General features: G+C 55.1%; 2 protein-coding genes across 7 annotated transcripts in view; both read right to left on the bottom strand.

The window, feature by feature from the left end:
• Positions 1 to 18,524, bottom strand: part of NECAB2 (N-terminal EF-hand calcium binding protein 2) — a 34,658-nt gene extending 16,134 nt beyond the window's left edge. The window contains exons 1-5 of one of the 3 annotated variants that reach the window (XM_054452632.2): positions 17,921 to 18,524; positions 14,616 to 14,640; positions 8,082 to 8,190; positions 5,823 to 5,848; positions 5,560 to 5,657 (exon numbers count right to left, since the gene is read on the bottom strand). In XM_054452632.2, coding sequence (XP_054308607.1) covers positions 5,560 to 5,657; positions 5,823 to 5,848; positions 8,082 to 8,190; positions 14,616 to 14,640; positions 17,921 to 18,121 — 459 coding nt within the window. In that variant the 5' untranslated portion in view covers positions 18,122 to 18,524. The remainder of the gene's footprint in view (positions 1 to 5,559; positions 5,658 to 5,822; positions 5,849 to 8,081; positions 8,191 to 14,615; positions 14,641 to 17,920) is intronic. The other 2 variants (XM_063654140.1, XM_063654139.1) reach the window with 2 other exon arrangements.
• Positions 18,525 to 20,643: 2,119 nt separating this feature from the next.
• Positions 20,644 to 23,526, bottom strand: part of OSGIN1 (oxidative stress induced growth inhibitor 1) — a 38,496-nt gene continuing 35,613 nt past the window's right edge. For all 4 annotated transcript variants that reach the window (XM_054452627.2, XM_054452628.2, XM_063654138.1 and 1 more), the window contains one exon: positions 20,644 to 21,915. In XM_054452627.2, coding sequence (XP_054308602.1) covers positions 20,970 to 21,915 — 946 coding nt within the window. In that variant the 3' untranslated portion in view covers positions 20,644 to 20,969. The remainder of the gene's footprint in view (positions 21,916 to 23,526) is intronic.

Genomic DNA, 23,526 nt, shown 5'->3' with positions numbered 1-23,526 from the left:
AAAAAATTAGCCCGGAGTGGTGGCACCCACCTGTGTTCCCAGCTACTTGGAAGGCTGAGGTGGGAAGATCACTTGGGTCTGGGAGGTTGAGGCTGCAGTGAGTAATGACTGTGCCACTGTACTCCAGCCTTGGCAACACAACAAGACCCCGTCTTTATCTCTTCCACAGAAATGCACAGGAATTTTGTCTGGCTCTCTCCACGGGGCAATTGGTTGTTGCCCTGGGATAGTGACCATTCATGCGTTTATTCACCAATTGATTTTGGAATTGCTATTTACCTATGTATTAGTGCACAAGTTCTTTCAATTCTCCTTTGAGCCAGTTCCAACATCTTACTGATTCTCATTATTGAGTTAAAGAAAATCTTTGGGCTGGGCACAGTGGCTCACGCCTGTAATCCCAGCACTTTGGGAGACCGAGGCGGGTGGAACACCTGAGGTCAGGAGTTCAAGACCAGCCTGGCCAACAGGGTGAAAACCCGTCTCTACTAAAAACACAAAAATTAGCCGGGTGTGGTGGTGCATGCCTGTAATCCCAGCTACTCAGGAGGCTGAGGTGGAATAATCGCTTTAACCCGGGAAGCAGAGGTTGCACTGAGCTGAGTTCACGCCATTGTACTCTGGCCTGGGCAACGAGAGAGAAACTCCGTATCAAAAAAAAAAAAAAAAAAAAAGAAAAAAACAAAAAAGAAAAAATATTTGATGTGTGCATTTTAATACTTGCAGAAGAGACATAATTTTACCTTTAAAAAAGTGCCTCTTAGCAGCACATATTTCATAACAAAGAAAGGATAGCTGTTTTCAAATCTGATAATTCTGCAAGCACCATCCATATCATCTTAAGCATTCATGAGGTAGTTATAAAAACAAACACAAATGTAATGGAAAAATCTCAGTACATTAAAAAAATAGAATACAAACCTTTCTGGTCATTCAGTTTTATCTTAATACAATGAACTGAAAAATAAATGAGAACATAACAGGCTGCTCGAAGAATAGAGAGGGTGAAAATACTACACATTAACATCTGTGATTGCTATGGGAACATCAACAGTAATTTTTTTTTTTTTTTAATCTGAGATGGAGACTCACTCTTGTTGCCCAGGCTGGAGTGCAGTGGGGTAGTCTCGGCTCACTGCAACCTCCACCTCCCAGGTTCAAGTGATTCTCCTGCCTCAGTTTCCCAAGTAGCTGGGATTACACGCACCTGCCACCATGCCCAGCTAATTTTTGTATTTTTAGTAGAGACGGGGTTTCACCATGTTGGCCAGGCTTGTCTTGAACTCCTGACCCCGTGATCCACCTGCCTCAGCCTCCCAAAGTGCTGGGATTACAGGCGTGAGCCACCGCACCCGGCCGTAATTTTTTTTTTTTTTTTTTTTTTTTTTTTTTGAGACAGAGATTTGCTCTTGTAGTCCAGGCTGGAGTGCAATGGCATGGTCTCCACTCACTGCAACCTCCACCTCCTGGGTTCAAGTGATTCTCCTGCCTCAGCCTCCCAAGTAGCTGGGATTACAGGCGCCTGCCACCACGCCCGGCTAATTTTTGTATTTTTAGTACGGACAGGGTTTCACCATGTTGGCCACGCTGGTCTCGAACTCCTGACCTCAGGTGATCTGCCCGCCCCTGCCTCCAAAAGTGCTGGGATAACAGGCGTGAGCCACTGCACCCAGCCCCCATCAAAAGTAAATCTAAAAAATTTCAACATTATCAAAAAAAGTAAGCATTCCATTTCACATATGAAAAAGAACAGCAAAAACAACAAACCTAAAGTTATAAGAGGGAGGAAATAATAATGATAGGAGCTATAAATAAATGAGAAAACATGTCATGAAATTTAAATAAATGTGCCAGGAGCTTGTTATTTGAAACAGCTAATTAAAACAGGCAAAACTGTCAAATAGAAGGTTTTAAAATGTAGAAAAATAGGAGAAACTTAAGATGTGCGCTATAGCAGCACATTTAATTTTTTTATTTTTGAGAGACAGGGTTTCTCTTGTCGCCCAGGCTGGGGTGCAGCGGCATGCTATGCCTCACGCAGCCTCGACCTCCCAGGCTCCAGAGATCCTCCCACCTCAGCCTCCCAAGGAGGTGGGAACTACAGGCACATTCCACCATACTCGGCTAATTTTGTTTTGTTTTGTTTTTGGTAGAAACAGGGTCCCACTATGTTGCCCCAGTGTGGTCTTGAACTTCTGGGCTCAAGTGGTCCTCCCGCCTCGGCCTCCTGAAGTGCTGGGATTACAGGCGTGAACCACCATGAGTGGCAGATCTTTTATTGAACTTAATCTGCATTAAGTGCCCGCTTGTGTCAAACAATGTTTTAGATTTTTAAAAATAATCATAAAACATTCCATGCATGACTGATTGTGAAAACGACTATGCCCAGGGAAGTTTTGTTTAAAAATATTTGGCCGGGCACAGTGGCTCACGCCTGTAATCCCAGCACTTTGGGAGGCCGAGGCGGGCAGATCACGAGGTCAGGAGATCGAGACCATCCTGGCTAACACGATGAAACTCCGTCTCTACTAAAAATACAAAAAATTAGCCAGGCATAGTAGCGGGCGCCTGTAGTCCCAGCTACTCGGGAGGCTGAAGCAGGAGAATGGCGTGAACCCGGGAGGCGGAGCTTGCAGCGAGCTGGGACTGTACCACTGCACTCCAGCCTGGGTGACAGAGCGAGACTCTGTCAAAAAAAAAAAAAAAAAAAAAAAATATATATATATATATATATATAAAACAATGGACAAGTGAAAAAGTTGACTAAAAGTAGGGATGACCTTAAAATAACTATGAAAATAATCCCCCTCCCCTGTTTAACACCGAGACCCAAGAGTTATGGATAAATTCTATTTTTATGCAGAAAAATGATTCTATGTTAGAGAAGCTGATTCATACACAGAACACATTCAAAACCACCTCACAAAATCATTCCCAAGCTATCATCTGATCTCCATTCCCAATGGAGACAGAGATAAAATTCTTGGCTCATGACAAGGACTCAGTAATGTGATAAAAGAATAATATACCAATTAGGGTTTATCACAGGGAGTGAAGGATTGCTCAATTTGAGACAATCTAAAAATAGCATCCACCCCATCAATAGCTTAGGGGAAAAAAAATCATATGATCATTTAAAAATACCAAAAGGCACTTGAAAAAATTCACTACCACCCTCCTAAGACAAAATGGAAAAAAGGGAATGCAAAAATATTTCTCCAACACGCTGACGAGGATTCTAAAATAAGAGCTGGTATTAATATGATAATCAGCAGAGAAGTACTAGAGATGCACTCGAAAATCAGGAACCAAACAAGCATGCCTGGCCGTGCCCCACCATGATGTTTTGGAACATGAGAGAAATGACACAGGATAGACAGGGAAGCAAGAGGCGCACGTGTTAGAATGCGGAGACAACGGCACTCTTAATAACTGATGCTACGGCTTGACGAAAGCAAACAGTACATACGAGAAAAGCATTCAAAACAACAACCGACAAGCTGCATTTCTACAAACAAAAACCAGTTAGGAAATACGCCAGCAAAAGAAATGCCAATCACATCACACCTGTAATCCCAGCACTTTGGGAGGCCGAGGTGGGAGGATCACCTGCGGTCAGGAGTTTGAGACCAGCCTGGCCAACATGGTGAAACCCCGTCTCTACTAAAACTACAAAAATTACCCAGGAGTGGTGATGGGCGCCTGTAGTCCCAGCTACTTGGGAGGCTGAGGCAGGAGAATCACTCAAACCCAGGAGGCAGAGGTTGCAGTGAGCCGACATCGTATCACTGCACTCCAGCCTGGACAACAGAGTGAGACTCTGTCTCAGGAAAAAAAAAAAAAAGAAAAAAAAAGAAATGCCAATCACGGATGCAACAACCTATCATCGCCACGACTGCCAAAAAAACCACCAAAGACCACCCCTGACATCATACGCGTATGACTTCCAAGAGCAAGATCTCTAAAACCGGTCTAACTTGTATCAGTAGACACTGATGGAGAACTCTGTTATGTTCCTGAAAAGTCTGACTAAAGACCAAGATGCAACCATGGATGTTATGAATGCCTCACAGCATGGCTAGGACATGGGCCCCTTCTAAGGTGAGAAAACCGAGGCTCAAGGAGGTGGTTTCCATTTCCCGGGGTCATCTGTGAACATATGGTGACCTCACACAGCCTGTTTGGAGCACAGCTGGGGTTGCCACCCTTGTCTGGGTGACTCAGAAGCCTGGGGTCTTTCCACGCTACCTTCTAATCCACCACCTATATCTTGATACTTTGAGATATCAAACGATATTCTACAAAGATTAATACTTGAAGGGAGCAGGTCTTACATGGTATTAAAATATACTCTAAAACAGCAAGACTCAAAACAGCATGATACTGGGACAGAAATGGAAATGTGGAATCGTGGAGGCCCAGAATGAGGCCCGACTATTTTTAGATATACGGCAAAACAGAGACTCTCTAATACATGGCGGTCACTGAGAAGCATGGGAAAATTGCACAGAATGGGTTTTAACGTCTGGCTGAGCATACAGTAGGAGCGTATTGATACAAACCAGCAGGTGCGTTTGCTCCGTGCTTAGTCCTGCATGCTCAATAGCTCAGAGGCCTTACTTCACTCAATCTCTGAAGGACTTCGTAATTCATAAGGTGGATGTCTCCATTTCACAGATGGAGAAACTGAGGCTCAGAAAGGGAAATGACCAGCTCAGATCCTTCAGCCAGGTCTGGCTGGCTTTATCAGCTAAGTTCCCTGGCCGCAACCGGCAGACAAGGCTGGGCTTTTCTGGGCTCTCATAGCTCAGGGTGCTGGTGGCTGCTGCCTCGAGCACCTGTGGGTCCCTCACCCTTACCTGCTCCCAGTTCCCTCACCGTGGGCCTGGACCAGTGTGCCCTATGGCTGCTCTCTGCTCCTGGTTGACTGACTCTCCAGTTGCCTCCTGGGTGTGCCTGGAGTCTCATGCTGCACTCCCATGCCTCTTGCCAGGTCCCTGACTCAGTTTCCCCACTCATCCCAGCCAGCAGCTATGGCTGTCTGGCCGTGACTCTGTTGAGTTCACCTTTGTGAGCCTGTTTCCATAGCTGTGAGATAGCGGAGGTGATAGCAACCACCTGTAGGGTTGCTGTGAGGATTAAACCAGGTGCTGAGCATTGAGAACCTGAGATGCAGCCGGGTTCAGATGCATGAACCACCATCCCCCGCCCCACCCCGCCCCCGCTTCCAGTCTTGTAAGCCCACCCTGGAGGGTACGACACCTGTCTGCGGACCCCTTAAGGGTACAGGGTGATTGCGGCCACCCTTTCTAAGACCCGAGCCCAGGATCAGGCCTGACTCCGGGAAAATGCCTCCTGCTCCCAGCCAGAGCCATTCACCAAGCCATTCCATTCCCTTCCCAGTTTATCTCAGCTGCTTGAAAGAGGCCCAGGCAAAGCCCAACCCTGAGATAGGCCTCCCTGGCGCCTGTCTTCAAAAATCCAGGCATCCTTAGGCAAGGGTGGAACTGAAGCAGCACTAGAGCCCTGGACCCCAGGGGGCCACCTACACCCACCAACCTTCTTGGTATAGCCCATGGCCTTCAGGACAGAGTGATTCAAGGTCTCCAGGGAGGCCAGGACGTCCTCATAGTCACCCATGTGGTCCACAAAGTAATCTGGGGAAGGAAAGGCAAAGGTCAGGGGTCACAGGTCCTGCCCCTCCCACTCAGCACTCCTGCACCTCCCGCCTGCGCTACCCCCAGCCTCCCCTGCCTCAGGCCCTTCTCATCCAGCCCCATCCCGGCATCCCCATCTTGGTCCCAGCATAGCCGGGCACCTACCACACAGCTCCTTGGTGTCCACATGGCTGCAGAGACAGACAGAGACAGAGAGGGGGTTAGCAGGCCTGACCCTGCACAGCCTGCGAAACACACATCCTGCTGCTCTTTGCAGCCTGTGTGCTGGCCCCACAAGCCCCGCCTTACAGAAGAGGGTGCAGCAGGCAGGTGACACCCCTGCCCCTGAAGGCCCATGTCTGTCTGACCCCCCACACCACCCACCCTTCTTCTGTTTTCTCTGAGTCCGCTGACCCCATCATGAATAAATGACACAAGGGGAGGGCCAAGCCAGGGACCAGGAAAGGGGTAAAGGGACAGAGGGTGGGGACCCACTACTGTGACAGGCTGTCAACAAAGCTCTCACCTGACCCACTGACCCACCCCCAGGAGACCCTGCCTGCTGGGTCCTGGAGTTCTTGGGGTTGTGGCAGAGCCCTTCTTGCTCTGGTCCCAGCCCCTGGGTCCCACATCCCCATTCCTGCAGCCTGGAGAAGGGTCCTGTCCTTTCTTGGGGGAGCAGGCTGAGCATGAGCCTATCCCCCATGGCAGTGAAGGAGCATAGACCGGCCCCAAGATCAGGGGTGCAGTGCTGGGAACTATGGTGGTTCTGCAGCTTAGGAGCAGATTTGATAAGCTGGGGCCCTCTGGGACTGGCTAGAGATGGTCTGGATAAGGAGCTACTGCCAAGTCAATGTGCAAAGGACCCAGTACGATGGTGGCCCTTTCTGGGCCTAGGTCCCTCATCGTGCTCAGTGGAGCCCAGGCTCAGCAAGGCATCTGCACTCAGAGGTTTTGCATGTTCTGTCAGGAGGTGCCTCCAACCTCCATCTCATATTCAGAGTTCTGGCAAGTCCTGCGGAAAGCGACCCTGTCATTCTGCTTTAATTCATGTTTCACAAAACTTTTTGATGGTTTGTACACTGTTTTGGGCACAAAGTCTATTTAACATCCCAAGGGGCTAATGTTCATGGCTCACACCTTAGGTAATGTTGGGGGAGATTAATCCTAAAAGTCTTTATAGAGCTTTGAACTTCCATAACCGCGAGTCCTCCCTGCACCCCCACCCACCCACACGTACTCTCACAGTTCGACTCTCAAACCAGTGCCGCCTCCTCCCTCCGCCTCCACCCTCTCCTCTACCCCGCTGGCCCTAACCAAAAGGCCCTGAAAGAGAAGGTCTAAATCAATGGGCACCTGCCTGGCCCCTTCAAAGCACCTCAGGAAGCTGCAGTAACAGCTCAGAAATCTCCATCTGGCCCCAGAGAGTTCTCCATTCTACAGTCTGCAGCCTGAAGCCATTTCTTTAAAGTGGCCTTTCCCAGAGGATGGCGTCTGCTCCACTTACCATATCCCAGTCCCCAGCCAGTGCCCCCCAGGACACTCTCAGCCCCAGCCTCTGGTCCAAGCCACCACTGTACTCTACCCCTTGCACACTAGTTTGGTGGTAGCTCCTTGTCCAGACCATCTCTAGCCAGTCTCAGAGAACCTCAACTTACCAAATGTGCCCTAAGCAGCCCTCCAGACACTTGGGTCCTCATCACATGAATAGGCCTGAGAAAGGAGACCAGGTGGGGCTCTGATCCCTCCTGAAAGTGGGGTTGAAGAGGGCTCAGACCTCATCCTGTCTGGGGAATCCCAAGAAAAGGGCAAGATTGGAGGTGAGGCTGGGAAGGATCAAGGGTAAGTCTGAGTAGAATCTGCATTTTCCACTTGATTTAGACATGGGGGGAGCCAGAGTTTTTGGCTGATTCTGAGATGCAGGTTAGGGTTATGACTGTGTTGAAGAAAAGATTTAATAAGGTATAATGGTAGATGTAGTGTTGAGTTAGGATTCTTATTTGGTTTAACACAGGAGTCAGTGTTAGGATGAGGTTCAACCTCACAGTTAATGTTGAGACTAGGAGGATGCACAGGCACTGGGGCTGGGGTGAGAACTGGCTGCTGGCTGAAGATGGCAGAAGGATGAAGCCATTGCCAACTTCCCATTTTCATAATCCCATGTCCACTGTGCAAAACCGGGAGTCTCTCCTTAGTCGGCCATGTGCACTCAGAAGAGACACTTGCGAGAGTAGCCAACGCAATATGAATCTGCACATGCTCCAATCACCCCAGGCAGTGAAGGACTGACTTTTGGATTAGCAAACTTGGGGATTTTCAGTTCTCCTACCCCTTACAGGGGACTAGGAATGGAGACTAGATGAAAAGATGCCTCCACCACGGCCCACACATGCCCCCGCTCTGCCAACCAGGACTGAGGCTCACTTGGTGTTGTCAGAATCAATCGTGTGAAAGAGATCCTCGAGTTCTTTCTCATTGAGGACGCCATCTGCAAAGAAGAGCTGGAATTCCTCCAAGGACAGCTTCCCATCATCTGCAAGGAAGGAAGCAGGGAAAGGAGCTGGTGTCTGCAGAGAGAAGGCTGGTGGGGCCAGTGCATGCACAGCCCCCAAATCCAGGCAATGCCCTGACTGACAGATCAACTCCGGCTCAGATAATCCCTACCCTCCCAGCTAATCCTCAAACTAAAAGACAAATTCCATTTTACATAATCCCTACTCACCCAGCTAATTCCCACACTAACCAGTAAACTCCAGTACACAGAGAATCACTGCCTCATCGAGCTAATTCCCAGACCAATGCCTGTTTACAGATAACCCTCAAACTAACAATAATGCGATAGCCAGCTTTCTTGGGCTCACCATGCACTCAACATTTTCCATGCATTCAACAAATATAGAGTATCTGCCCCCTGCCAGTGAATTTTCTCATTCAATTTACATGGCCACCTGGAGGCAGGTGTTATTTAAGATAACCCAGTGAGAGCAACTTGTCCCATGTCACACCATCGGTATGAAGTGGATCCAGAGCCCAGCAGCTGGATGAGCCACTACTCTATAGCTTCCAAACGCCAAGTGGTCTCCCCACATTCCCAACCCCAATCCCAGCCCCTAAGCCGTGACTCTCTCAGCGCTGTTCTTAGAGTACAGAACAACCCTTTCTTCTCCGCCCCATCTATGTGGCAAACTTCAGGTCCTTCCCCGAGGCAGCATGAGATGCCTGCCAAAGGCTGGCATGAGGTTCTCACTGTTACCTCCTCTCCCATGCCACAGATGCAGCCACCTAGATGCCAAGCCATGCAGGAAGGAGGTGCCAGGCCTGGAGGTGCCAATGCTCTGGCCAGAGGCTGTGCTTCTGAGGTGGAGCTCCACAGAGGGGCCTCCACAGCTGACACATGCCACCTGTCCCACCCATCGCCTCACCTTTTCCCTTCACTTGCAATTGCTGTGGGGACACTTTTGGCCCCACAAGGAAGGTCTCGTGGGTTTGGATCAGATTGGGCCACCAGGGCAGGTGGCTTGAGAAGAACATCAGGGACTCTGGGAGGCGGTCCCTACGCTTCCACCCTCAGCTCCTTCCACCTGAACAGACCTGCTGAGCAAATGCCAGCAAGCTCATCCCCACCTGCCCTGCAGCCACCTCCCCCTCCTCAAGGATCTGTTCCTCCTTAAGAGAAACTATGTGAGGGGCATGGAGGTCAGGGACAAGAGGGAGCCCATGACAGTTCCTGGCTCCCAGCCTCTCTGCATAAACCCCCGGCATTACTTCCAGAGGATCTGCATTCAAAGCTGGGTGCTTGGGACAAGGGCCCTGAGAGTCCACATGGCACCTTCCTGTGGATTAGAAAAAGACACTCCTTTCTCTGCTGAGAGGATAAGACCAGTGTCAGTGCACATGTGTTGAAAGTGGATTGCAGCCTGGATTTGAAACCCTCTACTTCCTGGGGTGGGTGCCCTTGTGCAGCGCACAACCTGCCTAACCAGACACGGCAGACGTACTTGGGTTGAGAATGAGTCATTCTTAAACTTTAAAGGCTCCAGTGCTTCTGTCTGTGCTCCCAGCAGCTCTGCTGGAGCTCAACACAGGGTGAGAGCATAAGCTCAGGAGAGGGGGGTCCTCAGATCTTGCCACGGTTTCATGCCACCACTTTTCTCTTTAACCCCACAGAGCATAAAGTATCAGACGCTGGTAAAGAATATGAACATGTGCGCATGGCGGGGTAGGGCCAATACCCCAAGATGCCCCCAACATCGCAGCTCAAATTTCAAGGTTACAGTGGGAAGAATTTCTGACTTTCAAAGGAAAGGCCAAAAAACCCCAATCCAATGACACATGCACAAACCAAAGACCCAAAACCTAACAACGAAAAGTCCGCAAAGTCAGCCACGAGATAAGTGAAATCGAAGTTGTGGCTTTCTGTGTTCTGTGACAGAGGACGCCTTCCAAGTGTCTTCGGCAAGACTGAAGATAAAACCCAGGAATCCCAGCATGGAGTCACACCACACGTGGAGTTGCTTCCACGGGCTCACTCCTTTAGTCTTCATAACACTCACAACACAGGTAGACTATCACTTCCATGTTACAGAGGGGTAAACTGAGGCACATAGCCCTTAGGGTACTTGCCTAGGTCCTACAGCTGAAGCTTGAACCCAGGCCATCTGGCTCCCAAGTCCAGGCTCTCAACCTAATCCAGGGGTAGGATCTTGTGGCAAGATCGCCACCTACCCAGCAGGGGGTAGGTGCTGGCTCAGGCACCCCTACTTTGGGTGAGGGACAGTCACCATGGGCATGACAGGGGCTGTGAGCCCCAATCCCAGCCTCCTTCTGGCTGCCTCATCTCCCCACGTGCCTGTCCAGGTACCTTGGGCCCCCTCTGCACACAGGGAGAGCAGGCAGAGGCCAGCAAGGCGCCCCCTCACAAAGCTTTCGGCTGACATTTATCCTGAACGCCTGACCACGGGCCTAATGAATTCACTAATGAGGAAAAAACATGCCCTACATAGCCCCCAGTCCAATTAGACAGGCCAAGCAGGCCCGCGCTGGCACTTTTGCCAGAGACCCCAAGCGGGCCGTTTGCAGGTGTCTTTGCTAATTAGCACGAACTGAGTCTCTGTCTCCACGACCTTTCAAATGCCAAGAGCCTGTCAGCCTGTCAGCGTCCATGTCCCTGGAAGGAAATGCTGTCTGGCACTCAGCCCTCTGCCACCCCGAGTTTATGTCCCAGGCTGCCAGTCAGGCCCCTCATGCTAACCTTCCCATAGGGACTGGGCATCCGGTATCCATCTCAGCCAAACAAGTCTGTCACAGGAGCCACCCTGACAGGCCAGCCCTGAGCCTTTGTTCCTGTAATCTCTAAGTCCTAAGGGCAGCCTGGGGGGTCCTTTGAGTTTGCACCCCATCTCCCAATCCCCTGAGGCATCCCATCCATCCTTCTTGTGGACACCTGAGGCAGGGCTAGCATGAGTGTTGAGCACTCCTGTGTGTGCTTGTGTGTCTATCAGCCTCCACATCTGCACCCCCTGCACACCTGTTCTCAACCCTGCACCCACACCTCCCTGCACACCTGTTCCCATCCCCGCACCCACACCTCCCACACACCTGTTCCCATCCCTGCACCCACACCTCCCTCAAAACCTGTTCCCATCCCTCCACGCACACCCCCTGCACACTTGTTCTCATCCCTGCACCCACATCTCCTTGCACACCTGTTCCTATCCCTGCACCCACACCTCCCTGAACCCACACCTGCCTGCGCACCTGTTCTCATCCCTGCACCCACACCTCCCTGCACGCTTGTTCTCATCCCTGCACACCTGTTCTCATCCTTGCACCCACACCTCCCTGCACCACCTGTTCCCATCCTTGCACTCACACCTGCCTGCACGCTTCTCATCCCTGCACACCTGTTCTCATCCTTGCACCCACACCTCCCTGCACCCACACCTGTTCCCATCCCTGCACCACCTCCCTGCACACCTGTTCCCATCCCTGCACCCACACCTCCTTGCACACCTGTTCCCATCACTGCACCCACACCTCCCTGCACACCTGTTCTCATCCCTGCACCCACATCTCCCTGCACACCTGTTCCCATCCCTGCACCCACACCTTCCTGCACACCTGTTCTCATTCCTGCATCCACACCTCCTTGACATCTATTCTCACCCCTACACTCATTCCTCTTTCCCCAGCCATTCTATTCCCACACACCACTCCCCTATCTATACCCACACCAAGTCGCATCCCCACTCCTATAAGCTTTTAAGCTGCTGTGTTGAATCAGAACCTGCCTGCACCGCTGCCCCCCGACCATGTGAAGAGTATCACGTGCCATCTCTGAGCCTTGTTTTTGTCATCTGGAAGGAGGGTGGGGGTTGATACTTCTTGTCTCAGTAGGATCACAGTGAAGATTAAAGGAAAAAGCACATTCAAGTCCTGGTGCATAATAGACGTTCAGTGACTGCTGGCAGCCTCCACCAGACCGAACTCCCTGCTGAGCACAGAGGAATCAAACCCCTCTGGACAAGCCACACCTGCAGACTGCCATTTCCGAGGCATTTGAGGCAGAGCAGCTGGGACTTATTGATATCTTCAATGAGCCAAGCCAGGAGAGCAACTATCTATCCTCAGACAGCCCTCTGAGGTGGGTGCTGTAATTATTCCCATTTACAGATAAGGAAACTGAGGCTGGAGAATTTGGTGACTTACCTGAGGCCAGAGCTGGTACACGGCTGAGCCAGGACTTGAGCCCAGGCAGTCAGGCTCTGGGACCTGGGAAGCTCTTGCTGGAACCCACATCTCACACCCACATTCACCCTGGTGACAGCCCCCAACGGTCACATAGTGGTGGCTGGGAAGATGTAAGCCCCAAGGAGAAGGAACAGGCTCGGTCTTTGAGGGGGCTGCAGTAAGGAAACTGAGGGTCCCACAGCTGTGCTCAGGGGGTGGACACATGGCCTCTGATGGGGGGAGCCTGCAGCAAGGACAGAACCCCATCTGTGCCCAAGGGGGCCAGGCACCACCCGCCCATGTGTATACACTGCAATGGCTCCTGCAGAGTTGCACACTCAGGAAGCCACACACGCACACTAACTGCACACACACTCGGGATGTACAGCCATGGCTAGAGACCCACACATGCTCTGCACACAAACTACACACGTACACAAACTGCACACACACTCGGGATGTACAGCCATGGCTAGAGACCCACACATGCTCTGCACACAAACTACACACGTACACAAACTGCACACACACTCGGGATGTACAGCCAAGGCTAGAGGCCCACACTGGATACACGCATTGCCAACAGCCACACGCTGCTGAGTCACCGAGATACGCATAGCCACGCTCTCACCAACAAACACGTCCGCCAAGTCTACAGACATTTACCGAGGACCTACTGTGTGCTGGGTATCAGGCCCAGGACAAGGGACAAACCCAAATCCCTACCTCTCAACCTGCTGGAGGGGCCAGGCCAGCACACAGGTAATGACACTGAGGGCTCCAGCGACCCCATCTCAGGGACAGCCCCGATTTCCCCTTGCTCATCTCCAAGGCTTTTCACGCCACGATGCTACGGCTGTTTTTCCAGAGCCACTTCCTCTCCCCACGTCCCTCTTATTCCTCCTCTGCTCCTTACGGAATCACTGCTGATGGTCCTTCTTCCCCAGAGGCCTGGGAGTGGTCACCGTCACCCCCAGGGATGCAGGAGGCCAGGGTGGGAGACTCGTCGGAACTGATTCCAGCCCTGGCCTGTGCACCTGCCCTCCCACCCCACCCAAGACCTCCAACTTCACCCTGCAACCGCCCTGGGTGGGAGCCGTCAACAGGAACTCCCAGGGATGAGGCGATGCTGGGGACCCAGGCCAGAGCTGCCATCCTCAACTCCAGCTCATGCAGGAGAGGAACCGGGGCCAGAGGTGTTGGGGACCAAGGGCCCTGGGGCAGCTCACGGGGTCTCTGTTGCCTGCTCTTCCCCTGCCACAGGCTTGGTACTTGATGTGGATTTTCTCAATGAATGAACACACCGGGAGCACGCAATTCTCTTTAAAAACATTTGTCACCCACACCGCCTCTCTGGCTTTTCCCCAAAACCCAGGGAAGGAGGCAGGGCAAGTGTTATGGCCCCACTTTACCCACGGGAAAACCAAGGCCCAGAGAGGGAATCTGTCGGTTCAAGTCCACAGTGAGTTGCATTGCAACTGTAATAATGACTCTGGTATTTTTAAGAAGGCGCTTTTTGTCAGCCGAGGCTCAGCTGGGCCTTCCTAAATGTGCTTATTCTCAAGTCCTAGGCTCCTTCTGCAAGTGGAGCCCCTCCAAGGAGTCGGGAGAAGTGGAGCGCTATGCATTCCGTGGCCACAACAAGGTGCTGCTTGCATTTTCGAAGAGGCTGAGAGAGAAAGGAAAAAGGGCCCGGGTCTTCAGGAGAGCCTCCGCTTCTTTCATGCAGCTGGGCAACCCTGGGGCAAATTGCTTAACCTCTCTGGGCTGCTATGGTGTCAACAGAGGCAATAGCACTGACTGCTCAGCTTGCTATGACGAAGAATTGCACCAAGGCTTGTAAAGGGCCTAGCGTGAGGCTGGGGGCTTCCTTTAAAGGAGGGTTTCTGGGCCCCAGCCTGGGCTCCTCTGGTCCAGCCCAGCTAGGAAAAGGCCTAAAGTACACCCAGCCCTTACCACGGCCAGTCATTGTTCTTGGCATCACAGACGTGACTCACTGAGCCCTTGAGTGGAGGTGTCCCTACTAAGTAGGCCCTACTAGGATTCCCATTTTACAGACAGGGAGACCAAGGCACAGAGCAGCAGCAGGATTTGGCCTTCTAACTTCAGACCCCTGCACTCCAAACCTTTAGGCTCAAGGTTGCACTTGTCTCCTATCCCTGATCCCTTCCCCATGAAGCACGAGGACAGAAGGAGCGGGGCGGCGGTCGGCCTGGAAGGGAAACTCACCATTTTTGTCCGCACGGCGGAAAATCTGCAGAAAAGAGAGGTTGAGTCAGCCCTGGGCCAGGGAGAGGCAAGCCCTTCCTGCAGCCTCTGACCGGATACTGGGACCCTTCTCTTCTCCCAGGAGCAGCTTAGGGTCCTGGGAAGCTGAGCCCCCCTTCCCTCTCCCCCTCCCTGGGCTGGGATCCAGGGGGAACTGATGAGGGATGTTGCAGACAGAGGCCCTCCCCTCGCCCACATGGAAGCAGCTGCCAGTACCACCAGCCTGCTCCCAGCCACGTTGACACACACACGCAGGCCCACGGCCATCCCTGCAGGTGTAGGTCCACGGTCATCAGTCCACGCGGCTTCACCCACCGCCAAACGCTCAGCTGCACACAACCACACTCCGAATCAGTGTCCCAGGGAGCGCCACAACCTTTACCACTGCAGTCCTTCCAAAACCCCTGGTGTGTTTCCAGGGAGGTTGGGCTAAGTCCGATGGAGGTGTTTGCAAGGCCTGGTGACAATGCCAGCCACGGGCAGGACTGCGTTAATTTTGGGGTGCAGGGGGAGAAACAGGATGTCAAGAGTTCAGAAAAGCAGCCGCAGACGAGGTTCTGGCTGCATTAGGCAGAGATGGGTGGAGGGCAGCTCCAAGGCTGGCCTGAACCTACAGACCAGATGCCTCATCGTTCTGCCTTTCCAATGACATCTGAATCCGTGGGACAGAGCTGCTCCCCTTTCCTCAAGGTCTGGCTGGCAGGTGCTGCTTGCCAGGCTGAGGCTCGAAGGCAGCTTTCCGCCCCTTCCAGCACCACCGCCTGGAGAGCGTTCAAAACCTCCTCAGTCCAGGCCACATCCCAGGGTGACTGAATCAGCTGTTGTGAGGCCCACTCTGATTTCAGCATTTTTAAAGCCTCCCAGGCCCAATGTTGACACCTGTGCGCTAAGACCTTGCTATTCACAGGAGCTGTTTGGGTCCTGCAGGAGCTTGTTTGCAATGCAGGATGTCCCACCTACTCTGCACTGTAGTGGAGTCAGACCTTTCACTGTAACCAGTTCCCACGGGGACTGATTTACCAGCACTTTTTTTTTTTTTTTTTTGAGATGGGGTCTCGCTCTGTCACCCAGGCTGGAGTACAGTGGCGCGATCTTGGCTCACTGCAACTTCTGCCTCCCAGGTTCAAGCAATTCTCCTGTCTCAGCCTCCCGAGTAGCTGGGACTACAGGCGCCCGCCACCACAGCTGGCTAATTTTTGTATTTTTTAGTAGAGACGAGGTTTCACCTTGTTGGTCAAGCTGGTCTCGAACCCCTGACCTCAGGTGATCCACCCGCCTCGGCCTCCCAAAGTGCTGGGATTACAGACGTGAGCCACGGCGCCCGGCCCGCCAGCACATTAAAGCCTGAGAAGGATCCCGGGGTCTGCGGTGTCCCCCACCCCAATCTCACCGGCTTGTTTTAGCAAGGAGGGTGCTGAGACGTAGGGAGAGACAGCAACTCGGGCACATTTCCCGACACCAGGGAGGGCTGCTGGGGCCAGGTCAGCCATGGAGGAGCAGCTGGTAATACTCACTCTGACCCTTCCACCCCCTGTCCTCGCCTTGGGGTAAAGTACAGATGCCCTCGTGCCCCCATCCCTCCAAGCAACGAGAAAGGGGCACCCTTGGTCATTTCTAGGCACCTGGGCGGTGAGACTGAAGCACAGCTACGGGAGGGCCTCTCAAACATCACCCCTCCTCCTGGCTGAACCTCAGACCCCCAGGCCCTCCTCAAAGATCCAGCCTGGGCACCCCGCAGCCCTGTTCCTGACTGGGCAAGCCTCCTCAAAGCTGGGGTTCCTATCTGGGTGTCCCAGATCCCCCTTGAGGCCAGGCACCAGGCAGGTGCCGGCTCTACGCAGGAATGCTGAACACATGAGTGACATGGCAGGGCTGACATCTGGTAATGTCAGCCAGCTCCAGGAGTCTGCATGAGCATCTCCTGCCCCACCCCCGCTCATCACTCCTTTTGGCAGGTGAGGAGATGGAACCTCAGAGCCCCCACCCTGACTGGGCAGGGCTTCCGTGTAGGGCAGCCTGGGGCTGCAGGGCTCTGCCCAGGGCTTTAGGTGGGAGCTCTGCGGGGGTCCTGAGGAGGGGATGGTGTGGCTGCACGGGTGTGTCTCTGGCTGTGTGTGCGTGCGTAAGCGAGTGCGTGAGTGTGTGAATATGTGCCTGTGAGTGTGGCACTCTAGAGCTCCCCCTGCTCTGTCCGGCCCTCCCAGTCCAGACCCCGCCAAGGGTTCCAGGAGCAGGGAAGAGGAGAGAGGAAGGGAGGGAATCCCCCGACTCACAGGGATCCGCGATACACGCGTGTACACATCACACACACCCACCACACAGGCAGAGGCAGCCCCCAGCCCCACCCCAGCAGGACCCTCGCTGAAACACGCAGTCAACACCCCCAGAAGCCTCCTCCACCTCCTCCTAGCGCTCTCTGCCGGGAGAAGTCCTCCTCCTCCGAGCCGCCCCCTGAAGAGTCCTCCCTCCCGGGTGGGGCGAGTGGGAGGGTGAGGTGGGCTTCCCAGAGATGGGTGATTTGGGTCCCAGGGGAGTTAGGAGGGGTGAGGGGTGAGTCTGGTCCATGAAGAGGACCCAGCTCTCGGTAGGGTAGAGGGGTGTGGGGAAGGGAACAGAGGACTTGGAATGGAAGGGGGCGGGGTGGGGAAGACCAGAGGGGTACCGGCTCAGGGCTGATGGGCGATGGCTCTGGCTCTATGGAAAGGAAACGAGAAGACAGAAGGTGGGGAGGGGGCTTCACTTTTAAAGCGGCAGTAGCTGGGGCAAAGGGTCGTTGGGCGTGAGATGAACGGGGGCTCAGGGTCTAGAGCGAAGAGAGGTGGACTAGAGGCAGGGGTTGTTGGGGGCCTCAGAAAAGTATCGCTCCGGACAGGATCCGGGATGGAGAGAAGGAGGCGGCTGGACGTGGCGAGGGGCTCCGGTCCCGCGGGGTAAAGGGTGGGGGGTTGGCTTGGACAAAACTAGGGGGACAGTGGCCGGGTCGGGGGGCTCACGGGCCCCCACTGTGGGCAGGCAGGGACTCCGAGAAGCGCCGGTGGAGGGGCGGAGGAGGGGGGTCTCCCGGTCCAGGCAGAGGACTGGGCTGGAGACCGGCCTGGACGTGGCGGGGCTGGGGGCTCCCGCTCTGGCACGCGGAGGGGCCGGGGGTCTCCTGCCCGGGTAGGGGGGGCCTCGCGGGTCGCGGCGTCGGGGTCCGCCCGAGGGGCGGAGGGGGCTCCGGGTCCCAGCGGAGGCCACGGCGGGGGTCCCGGCCGGCGCGTACTCACGTCCAGGATGACGGCGGTGCCCCCGCGGGGCGAGGCTGGGCCGGGGTCCGCGGGGGCGGCGGGGGCCAGCGGCTCCCGGGGCTCGCCCATCCTGGCGCCCACCCAGCGCAGCAGCCCGCCCAGCGCCCGGCCCTGCTGCGGCGGCTCCCGGAGCAGCCTGTGCGCGCCAGCCCTGCACAGGCGCGCCGCCCGCTCGCACATCGCGCCGCGCCCGCCGCCGCCGCCCGGAAGCCCGCCGACCCCCGCCCAGCCGCGGCCCGCCCCCGCGCAACCCCCTCCCCGCGCTGCCCGCGCTGCCCCGCCCTCTCTCCCGCTGCCCCCGCGGCCGCGGACACCGCGGGGACTGGCCGGCGCCGGGGGGCGGGCCGGCCGGACCCCGAGCCACGTGCCCGCTCCCCGCCTCCCCCGCCCCCGCCGGCCGGGCGCGGGGCCTGAGGACTGCCCGCCGGGGCGAGGGGCGCGGGCGCAGCCACAGAGGGGGCTACCCGGAGGCGCGGGGTAGGTGGGGCCTGGGGGCGGGGCGGCGCCCCTGGGGTCTGCTCCCCAAAAGTCTCCTGCTGTCCCCGCTTCTAAAGTCCCCCCTCCCACTCGCGGCGCGCTGCAGGGGGGCCGAAGCGCAGGTGTCCAGCGAGCCCGGAGCGCCCTCTGCCGGCTCCAGCCCCGGGGAGCGGCGCCCACGCACCGCGGCCCTGTCACACCCGCGGGCGCCCACCCTTAACTCCCGCGGGCGTGCACGCCCCCTCAGGCCGCCCCCTTCGTTACAAAACGCCCAGAACCAGTCTTCACCCCAGGACATCTTTCCTCCACACTCCATCCACCCATCCATCTATCCACCCACCCACCTGTCCGTCCGTCCGTCCATCCATCCATCCATCCATCCATCCATCCATCCATCCATCCATCCATCCATCCGCCCGCCTACCCGTCCATCAATCCATCTATCCATCCATCCGCCCACCCATCCTCCCATCCATCCATCCGGCCGCCCGACCGTCTGTCCATCCACCCACCCACCCTCCCATCCATCCATCCATCCATCCGCCCGCCCACCCGTCTGTCCATCCACCTACCCACCCATCCATCCATCCATCCACCCACCCACCCATCCATCCATCCCATCCATCCATCCATCCTCCCATCCATCCATCCACCCACCATCCTCCCATCCATCCATCTATCCTCCCTCCCTCCCATCCATCCATCCATCCGCCCGCCTACCCGTCCATCAATCCATCTATCCATCCATCCGCCCACCCATCCTCCCATCCATCCATCCGGCCGCCCGACCGTCTGTCCATCCACCCACCCACCCTCCCATCCATCCATCCATCCATCCGCCCGCCCACCCGTCTGTCCATCCACCCACCCACCCATCCATCCATCCATCCACCCACCCACCCTCTCTCATTCATCCATCCATCCATCCAGCCACCCACCCACCCTCCCATCCATCCATCCACCCACCATCCTCCCATCCATCCATCTATCCTCCCTCCCTCCCATCCATCCATCCATCCATCCTCCCTCCCATCCATCCACCCACCCACCCTCCCTCCCGCCCATCCATCCATCCATCCACCCACCCACCATCCTCCCATCCATCCAACCATCCTCTCATCTATCCATCCATCCACCCACCCACCCATCCTCCCATCCGTCCATCCACCCATCCATTTAAAAGATGAATTAAGGAGAACCCACTAGGTGCCATGCAGGTGCCCAAGCACTGAGTTCCAGCAATGGGCAAAATAGATGGTGTACTTGGTCTCCCGGAGCTCCTGGAGCTTACATCCAAGTGGGCAGAGCCAAACACTGAAATGATTCCACAAACAAATGAACAATTAAAACTGAACTGCTGGAAGGGTGTGGTGGCTCATGCCTGTAATACCAACATTTTGGGGAGCCAAAGAGGGTGGATCACTTGAGGTCAGGAGTTCAAGACCAGCCTGGCCAACACGGTGAAACCCCGTCTCTATTAAAAATACAATAACTAGCTGAGCGAGGTGGCGGGCACCTGTAATCCCAGCTACTTGGGAGGCTGAGACAGGAGAATCATTTGAACCCAGAAGCAGAGGTTGTAGTGAACCAAGCACCACAGCACTCCAGCCTGGGTGACAAAATGAGACTCTGTCTCAAAAAAAAAAAAAAAAAAAAAAAAAAAGAAAGAAAGAAAAAAAACTGAACAGCTATGAAAAGGTAGAACCTTGGACCATGAAAGGAGTGTTTGCTGTGATGGCAGTGGAGGGGTTTGCGTCAGAAGAGGCTTCCTAGAGGAAGTCATTCTTATGCTGAGACATCCCAAGGAAGAGGAGTTAAAGAAAGGTGGGAAACTGTCCTGGGCTGGGGACTCTCTGTGCAAAGGCCCTGGGGCAGGCAGAGACCTGGCCAGCAGGAGGGACTGAAAGGAGGCCGCATGGCAGAACAGAGAGGAGGGAGGCCTGGGACAGGCTGTGGAGGGGGCGGGGCTGCAGTGCCCTCCTGGACACCACTGTCTGCACACACCTGCCACTCCCGCCCCCAGGCTCTAGTACAGCTGCCCGCTCAACTGCCCCCACACTTGGGGCACCATCCTTTGTACCCCAAGGCCCCAGCCATGGACCTCATCCAGGACCACATGCCCCAGGACTCCTCCCACAATCCCCTTTCCTCCCTTCCCCCCAGCCCAGTGCAGGGTTCCGGGAACGCAGCTCCCTGCCTGAGCACAGAGTCCTCAGACGCATGAGTGCAGGTGGGCACTGGCTTTATTTGGGACCTGCTTCTCGAAGGCGCAGGCCTGCAGGTCTCCTGGCTGGGTGCTCAGCTGGTCACACCAGCAGCTTTCCCCACACATCCCAGGTCTAGGCCGACCCTGGCCTGCGGCCACTGTTACCACCTCAGACACTGGTCTAAGTCCGGGGCAGCCTGGGATCCCTACTCCTCTTGACCCCAAAGGCCAGCAACGTGGGCTGACGCCCCTCCCTGGGGCATCTTTGGACGGGCCCTGCATCCAGCAGGGATGTGGTCATCTTTGTCCTCTCAGGGCCTGGGAGCCAGCAGGTCTGGCCAAGTGTTAGGGTGGCTTCCTGGTCTCCTTCCTTAGCAGGGAGCTGGCCACAGCCAGGGCACCCCCCTGCACAAACCTCACGAAGTTGTCCCCGGCCAGCGGCCCCACGGCGTACAGGCCCTCCTGGTGGGTGCTCTGGTAGGTGAAGGGGTCCACGTCAATGGGGTTCCTCTTGGCGCTCAGCGGCTGGTCAGGATCCACTGCAAAGTCAGCCCCTGCCCCAGGCAGGAAGGAGAGGTTGGGGTGGGAGCCGATGAGGACCAGCACCAGGGAGACCCCAAACACCTTCTCGACACCCTCGAGGTCCTGGAACACGGCCTGGCAGTCTTCCTTGAAGCACAGTAGCTGGTGCCTGGGGAGGCTGCGGTAACCCTCGTAGGGGCTGGGCGACAGGATGGACTGCTCCCGCATCATTTGGTGCACCTTGTGGTACTCGGGGTACAGCATCTTGGGCAGCTGGTTGAACACCAGGCCAGGGTCGTCCACAGCCCGGCGGAAGGCATGGATCACCGGGATGTTGTAGTGGCGGGCGTAGAGGACCGCGTCGGCCGCTGACAGCCCCGCGCCAATGATGAGGACAGGGTCCGAGGCCGGGGTCACCGCACCAACCCTTGTGGCCGCCTCCAGGGCAGACAGCTCATGGTGGATGAAGGGCAGGGCCTCCCCGGGGATGCCCAGCCGGGCCGGGCTGTCGAATGTGCCTGTGGCGAGGACCACGTTGCGGGCCCACAGTGAGAACGGCTGCTGGGCCTGGTTCCTGGTCAGGAAGCCGCTCACCTGGAAGAGGGGGCTGGAGTCCTGGGCCCCACAGCTGCTGGGATCAGGGGTCCCCCACTCCACGGCTGTGACTACAGCACCGGACACAAAGTTATGCCCCAGACCCTTCTTGACCACGTAGTCCCTGTAGTAGTGGGCGATGTCCCCGGCCGTGGCCCGGCTGTTGCGAAGGCCTCTGTTGGGGAGGATGCAGGACGCCAGAGTCAGACACTGTTAGGGGTTGGGGGGCTGGGTGGGATGGGAGATGTCCAGGGCGGTGTCAGGCCCTGGGGCTGGACTAGGCTGTAGCTGTAGGACTAGGCCAGGTAATTCAACCTCTCTAAGCCTCAGTCTCCTCTTCTGTAAAATGGAGCTAACAAGGGTGCCCCCCTCAGGAGAGGTGGTGTAGGGCGGGGTTCAGAGTGCAGCCTCCAGAGCCACACTGCCTGGGCTCGAATCCCGACTCTGCCATCAGGGAGCTGTGTCTGTTTCCCCAGTTTGCAAAATGAGGAAGATGTTGGTGGCAGGACCTATTTCGTGAGGTCGTGGAAAGGATTTGGTGAGCTGACAAAAACAAAGTGCTTAGGATGGAACCTGACTGGAAGTAAGTACCATGCAAGGATAGGTCACCATGATTGTCACCTCAAAGGATTAAATATGGTATGATTCCGTTTTTATAGAGTTCAGAAACAGGCAGAACTCATCTATGGAGTTGGATGTCAAGAGAGGGGTTACCTCTGGGGATGGGGAAGGGGGTCCTGATCAGAAAGGGCATGGGGGCTTCTGGGAGGGGGTCTGCTTCTTGATTCTCTGTGCTTACCTTGAGAAATTTCATCAACCTGTACTCACAGGAATTACGTACTTTTCTATATGTAGCCAATTTATTTTATTTTATTTTATTATTTTTTGAGACGGAGTCTCACTCTGCTGCCCAGGCTGGAGTGCCGTGGTGTGATCTCAGCTCACTGCAGCCCCTGCCTCCCGGGCTCAAGTGATTCCCATGCCTCAGCCTCCTGAGTAGCTGGGCCTACAGGCGTGCAGCACCACGCCTGGCTAATTTTTGTATTTTTATTAGAGAAGGGGTTTTGCCGTGTTGGCCAGGATGGTCTCGAACTCTTGACCTCAAGTGATCCACCGGCCTCGGCCTCCCAAAGTGCTGGGATTACAGGCTTGCGCCACCGCACCCGGCTTATATGTAGTCAAAAAGTTGATTTAAAGTTGATTTAAAGACTCCCACGTGATGCACTCACCATCGTTCCCAGCCCACGCGGCAGCAGGAGGTATTTTATTATTGTTGTTGTTGTTCTGATTGTCACTCTTTCCAGGGGCAGTGACTGCAGGCCCATTCTTGTGGGGGTTGAATGACAGGCTTTGCATCATCCTAGCACCTTCCTGTATCTCACTGTGTGACCTTAGATGAGTTAATTTACCCAGCTTGTGGGCTCATGGCTCAAGATGAACTCCCATAGGGGAGAATCCTGTGCCACCTGCCGTCCGGCTACACGTAGCAGGAGCTGACAATGGACCCCCAAGGCCGTGCCAGTCAACCCAGCGCAGCCCGTCTGCGACCCTGGAATTTATCTCTGTGGGCAGTCATTCTTCTTTTCTCAGTTTTTGTAAAGATTGTGATACAGAACGGTCCCAAGAGCATGTTCTGTGCAGAGTTATTTATAATAATGACACAATGGAAAGAATGAACGCTCCAGGGCTGGCAGGGGCTGGGTAACCTTGCCAGTGCCGTGAGGGCAGGGGGTGTGTCTGCAGTGGTTTTGTGCTCTGACATCTAAGCCCAAGGCCTGGCACATAA

Source organism: Pongo pygmaeus, chromosome 18, assembly GCF_028885625.2.
Source record: "Pongo pygmaeus isolate AG05252 chromosome 18, NHGRI_mPonPyg2-v2.0_pri, whole genome shotgun sequence".
In the NCBI taxonomy this organism is placed as follows: domain Eukaryota; kingdom Metazoa; phylum Chordata; class Mammalia; order Primates; family Hominidae; genus Pongo; species Pongo pygmaeus.
Note: the sequence above shows the minus strand (reverse complement) of the source record. Positions and strands in the feature narration are given on the sequence as shown.